Source organism: Trachypithecus francoisi, unplaced genomic scaffold (assembly GCF_009764315.1).
Source record: "Trachypithecus francoisi isolate TF-2019V2 unplaced genomic scaffold, Tfra_2.0 Lachesis_group3, whole genome shotgun sequence".
Taxonomy (NCBI): Eukaryota; Metazoa; Chordata; class Mammalia; order Primates; family Cercopithecidae; genus Trachypithecus; species Trachypithecus francoisi.
In genome coordinates, this window is record NW_022681468.1 from 116966873 (window position 1) to 116972872 (window position 6000).

Below are 6000 nucleotides of genomic sequence, written 5' to 3' on the forward strand. Positions count from 1 at the left end.
GCTGATTTTTTTTGTATTTTTAGTAGAGACACAGTTTCACTGTGCTAGCCAGGATGGTCTCGATTTCCTGACCTCATGATCTGCCTGCCTTGGCCTCCCAAAGTGCTGGGATTACAGGCGTGAGCCACTGCGCCCGGCCCTTGGGGGCAGGTTTTTCCAGTGCTGTTCTTGTAATAGTGAATAACTCTCATGAGATCTGATAGTTCTATAAGGGGGAGTTTTGCTGCACAAGCTCTCTCTTTGGCTGCCACCATCCATTTAAGATGTGACTTACTCCTCCTTGCCTTCCACCATGATTGTGAGGTCTCCCGAGCCATGTGAAACTGTAAGTCCATTAAACCCTTTTTTCTGTATAAATTAGCAAGTCCTGGGTATGTCTTTATCAGCAGTGTGAAAATGGACTAATATATTATTTTAGACTGAAAGAGTAGGCCTTGCTTGAAATATCCAGCATTTGACCAGCTGTCTTGTATGTTTTCTTCTACGCTATTCTGCTCTGGTTTTCTGTTTTTTCTTTCTCACACTATCTTTAGTCTAATGGCATTGGGTGCCCTCTGGAAGTGGGGGTTGGTGTAAATAGTGTTCATATATCTAGTAGAGGTTCCAGTGACTTGGCTATAAAGTTCAGGTTGAAATGGGGGACAGTGAAAAATGAGGCCAGGCGCGGTGGCTCAAGCCTGTAATCCCAGCGCTTTGGGAGGCCGAGACGGGCGGATCACAAGGTCAGGAGATCGAGACCATCCTGGCAAACACAGTGAAACCCCGTCTCTACTAAAAATACAAAAAACTAGCCGGGTGAGGTGGCGGGCGCCTGTAGTCCCAGCTACTTGGGAGACTGAGGCAGGAGAATGGCGGGAACCCGGGAGGCGGAGCTTGCAGTGAGCTGAGATCTGGCCACTACACTCCAGCCTGGGCGACAGAGCAAGACTCCGCCTCCAAAAAAAAAAAAAAAATGAGGTGATATACTCCATCTGTTTTTTTAGTCTTGTTTAGGGACTTCTGATAAGTGCATAATCTGGACACAAAACATCTAGGGATTATTCTAGCCACCATGATCTCAGGGTCTGGGCTCAGGAAATGGTAATCATTGGATTGGTATGGAAAGGACAGTGTACAACAGGATTGAGGTGGGACAAGATTTGGGTTCTATCATAAGGGCCATCTTTTAAGACCTTCCGGCCGGGTGCGGTGGCTCAAGCCTGTAATCCCAGCACTTTGGGAGGCCGAGACGGGCGGATCATGAGGTCAGGAGATCGAGACCATCCTGGCTAACACGGTGAAACCCCGTCTCTACTAAAAAATACAAAAAACTAGCCGGGCGAGGTGGCAGGCGCCTGTAGTCCCAGCTACTCCGGAGGCTGAGGCAGGAGAATGGCATAAACCCGGGAGACGGAGCTTGCAGTGAGCTGAAATCCGGCCACTGCACTCCAGCCTGGGCGACAGAGCGAGACTCCGTCTCAAAAAAAAAAAAAAAAAAAAAGACCTTCCAGAGGAATCAGATTATTCTTTATTATCTTCTTATGTGCCTCCTCTGGAGTATAACCTGAATGGGAATTTTACTTCTTGTCACTGACATACCCAATTTGAGAGAAGGTCATGGTATTTGGATGGAGAGCTGAATCTAGTTAAGGCTAATGGGGAAGGTGAAAACAAAGGGGTTATGAGTATCTGTCCTGTAAAAGGAAGAAATTGGCAATTCAAGCCTTGAGGCTCTTGGTGTCCTGAGTTTTGTTCTGGCCCTACCTAAATCTGTCCTGAGACTTGAATGTGAATGCATGATGAATTGACAGCCTGAGCAGTGAAGAATGTCAGTTCAACAGCTGTCACTCTATTTCTACACCATGGGTATCAGAAAACCAAGAACTAATCAGAGTAGAATTAATAATAATAGAAAGTTCCAGGGTAGAGTGATCAGAGTGCTTATGACCTATAATGATAGCATCATCTCCATCTTCATCTCTCTCCCTGGTAGACACACACACAGGCACCTATGTACACACATGCATACACATTTTTATCCCTATCTGTGGTAAGATTGGGCCTATGATAAAGCTGAGTACAGAGACTTAACGTCCTGTCCTCAAACCAAAAAAAAAGTGAGGAGTGGGAGCACACAAGCACATTTTCATATCTAAATAAGAAAAGTCGAAGTTGAGTCTATAAATGTTATAAACAGGGGTAAGGAAGGTAGAGAGTTTATGGATTTAGATAATATGGAAACTAGAAGAAATGGGTACTTCTTTCTCAAGCCTAGGAAAACTTTTTGAAGTAAGATTCTTCAAGGTAGTTGCCATTGTGATTTCCTGTACAAAATTATTCATCACTTAAGTGCTGATGAGTCCTTTTCTCTTGAATGACTGGTCAGATTTTTAATGTAACTTTGAGACTAGAGCAAATCTGACTTGCTCTGCTCGCTTCCTTTCCATTCATTTCACTCATCCAGGCACTTGACACCAAGGTGTTGATGTCCCACTCTCCTGGGCCCCTCATTCCTGGATGATTTCATGTGCTACTCCCCTATCTTTGAACCCTGCAGTGGTTCCCTAATGTTCTGAGGATACACTTTAGTTGCCTTAACATGGCCTGCAAAGCCTGCTTGATCTGATCCTAGGTTGCCTCTTCTACATCATTTCTCACCACTCCTCTGGAATTGACTATTCTTTATGCGACTAACATGCACTATCTTATCTTTCCTTTAGGCCTTCTGTATCCTGTTACTTCTGCCCAGACACTTCCTCCCTGTTTATTTAATTAACTCTTCCTGATCCTGCAGTTCTCAGTCTAGCTTCCACCACATGACTTCTTTAAACCCTTAGGCTAGGCTAGTTGCCCTCCTCTGGGCTCACACCATGCTCTATAATCTGCATCACAGCCCCTTACCATACCGTGTTGTAATTACTTGTTCTTGCCTGTAATTTCCAGCAGACTAAATTCTGTAGGGGAAAATATCTTGTTTGTTTTATTTTCTGCTGTTTTGATGAGCATCTAGCTCGGTGCTGGGATGTAGTAGTCCCTTTAGTAAATTTTTGATAAATGAACTGGGTGTATTGTTCTGTGACAGGAATGGGAAAAGGACAGCACAGGATGCCCTCCAAGGATGAGCTGGTCCAGAGATATAACAGGATGAATACCATCCCCCAGGTATTGGAACTGTTCTAATGAGGCAGGACCTTTCCCTGGGGCTAATTTAGGCTCCAGAGCTGGACAGGGAAACAGTGGGGTGAGAATGGGTTGGGGAGTGATTTGAAGATCATTTAAAGGAATCAGGTATGTTCTAAAGTGAACACACGTCTGGAGTCATATGTAGCCGAAGTCATGAGTATAAAAGCAGAGGCTGAGTTTAGACGAAAATGTAAAGATGGAAGCTGTCACCCTATCCAGACTGGTTATGGGAAAGCAGAATTTTGGCGGGGGTTGCTGGGAGCCCAGGATATCTCTGATCCCTACTTCCAGTCATCAGCTAACCAGCCTCTCTAGGGAAAGCTGTACCCTGGCTCTGGTCTCCTTTGCCTCCTTCTCTTCCAGACTCGATCCATTCAGTCAAGGTTCCTGCAGAGTCGGAATCTAAACTGTATAGCACTTTGTGAAGGTAGGTAGCTTGCCCATGTCCTGTTTTTCTGGGTCTCTAACCTTTGTTTCTGATGTAATTTTGGCACGTGATCTGGCCAAGAGTGATGTTAACGCGGTATGGCTTCCTCTTGCCTGGACTCCATGCCTTAAGCATTGTATCTATGATTTTTGGCCCTCTTTCTCCCAGTGATTACATCTAAGGACCTCCAGAAGCATGGGAACATCTGGGTGTGCCCTGTATCCGACCATGTCTGCACAAGGTTCTTCTTTGTGTAAGTCTCAGAGGGACTCTGGGGATTACTCGAGGAGTGAGGTTGGGGGTGTAATGGTGTGTGGCTACTGGGAAAAGTGTATTTCTGTTATTTGAGACATGTCCTTGGCTACCTGAGTGGAGCTGGCACTGGGACTTTACCATTGGAGGATGGGAATGGGTATAGATTGTTGGGATCTATCTAGAGGAAACCAGATAAGCTGAATCTCTTCCACTACGAAGAGTAGTGAGAAAGGGCTTTGACTTCTGGGATGGGATGGCCATACCTTCAAATACAGTTCCACTGATTGTTGTTATTCTGGTATTGTTCTCCCTCTTATGCTCACACTTGCCCTATCTTTGGCAGATATGAGGATGGTCAGGTGGGCGATGCCAACATTAATACTCAGGACCCCAAGATACAGAAGGAAATCATGCGTGTGATCGGAACTCAGGTTTACACAAACTGAGGGGGCCCCAGGCCTCGTACCACCCCTGTTACCCCAGGATCAATCTGCCCTTATAAAAGTGTTCAGGTGGCCGGGCGCGGTGGCTCAAGCCTGTAATCCCAGCACTTTGGGAGGCCGAGACGGGCGGATCACGAGGTCAGGAGTTCGAGACCATCCTGGCTAACACGGTGAAACCCCGTCTCTACTAAAAAATACTAAAAAAGCTAGCCGGGCGAGGTGGCTGGCGCCTGTAGTCCCAGCTACTCGGAGGCTGAGGCAGGAGAATGGCGTAAACCCGGGAGGCGGAGCTTGCTGTGAGCTGAGATCCGGCCACTGCACTCTAGCCTGGGCGACAGAGCGAGACTCCGTCTCAAAAAAAAAAAAAAAAAAGTGTTCAGGTACAGCAACTGAGGCTGCCCTGAGGAATCAAGGGGCAGGAAAAGGATATGTAAGAGGTGGCCTTCATGGTGGAGCTTGACCAAGAACTACTCCACATTTGGATGGCCCAGACTGGCTCCAACCCCTGACTTTCCCTTTGACTTCACCCTGTTTGTAAATAAAACAATAAAATGGAAGGTGCTGTGGACTGGATATGATCACTGTGGTCTGACTAGCCTTGGAGCAGCACCTGCCCCAAGCCCTCACAAGGGGCAGGGGGGTGGGGAGAATGGAATATCCTGTGGGTTGGGACTGTTTATGTTGCATGGTATCAAAGTTGTGTCCATTTATTGTAGTATACTACAGATCTGTCAGCTTTTTGATCAGTGGATTAAAGGGAAACTTATCAGTTGTGCAGATGAAACAAACCGAGAATGTGGAATACCAATAAGGACTATTAGTCAAAATTTAAAAGGGCCATTGAGGCCAGAGCAGCTAAGATTTACTGCCTTTAGGGCCTATTGCTTTCTGCACAAACCTGCCCAGTCTCACTTGCTCTATATCTCAGGAACTGAGCCCCTACTCTCTTTCTCCTCCAACCTATTTATTTGGGGTAAATGAGGTTAGGGGAGAACTGGTGGGAGCAGGAAGTGGGGTTTATCGCTCAGTCGAAATCTATAAAGACATCCTAAGAGAATGCAGCTTCACTTAATGAAACAACCCAATTTTGCCAAGGTTAGCAAGGTGGTAAAGGACCGCAGCTCTTTCTAGGAAACCTCATTGTTTTAGTGAATTTTTTCTTCTCCCTGTTGAAATTCCCATTTCAGCTTTTTGCTGGCCTTTTCAGGCTGTGCTTCATGTACCCCAAATCCTTAGTTATAAGCATAGATGGCTGAGTTGGACATTTCCAAATATTTTATGAAATTTTTTTTTTTTTTGAGACACGGTCTTACTCTGTTGCCTTGACCTCCCAAGCTCAGGTGATCCTCCCACCTCAGCCTCCCAAGTAGCTGGGACCACAGGCAAGTGCCACCACGCATGGATAATTTCCGTACTCTTTGCAGAGATGGCATTTCACCATGTTGCCCAGGCTGGTCTCCAACTCCTGGGCTCAAGCCATCCGCCTCTGTCGGCCTCTCAAAGTGCTGGGATTACAGACTTTATGAAATACTAATGAAGAAAAACGGTCGGGCGCGGTGGCTCACGTCTGTAATCCCAGCACTTTGGGAGGCCGAGGAGGGTGGATCACAAGGTCAGGAGATCGAGATCATCCTGGCTAACTATAAAATGTGAAACCCCATCTCTACTAAAATACAAAAGTTAGCTGGGCATGATGGTCCAGCCTCCAGCTAC

General features: G+C 46.3%; 1 protein-coding gene across 8 annotated transcripts in view; it reads left to right on the forward strand.

Moving 5' to 3' along the window:
* PARP6 (poly(ADP-ribose) polymerase family member 6) overlaps positions 1–4860 on the forward strand; it is a 32468-nt gene extending 27608 nt beyond the window's left edge. For all 8 annotated transcript variants that reach the window (XM_033189497.1, XM_033189504.1, XM_033189496.1 and 5 more), the window contains 5 exons: positions 3062–3141; positions 3526–3589; positions 3758–3842; positions 4188–4356; positions 4668–4860. In XM_033189497.1, coding sequence (XP_033045388.1) covers positions 3062–3141; positions 3526–3589; positions 3758–3842; positions 4188–4290 — 332 coding nt within the window. In that variant the 3' untranslated portion in view covers positions 4291–4356; positions 4668–4860. The remainder of the gene's footprint in view (positions 1–3061; positions 3142–3525; positions 3590–3757; positions 3843–4187; positions 4357–4667) is intronic.
* The last annotated feature ends 1140 nt before the right edge of the window (positions 4861–6000 follow it).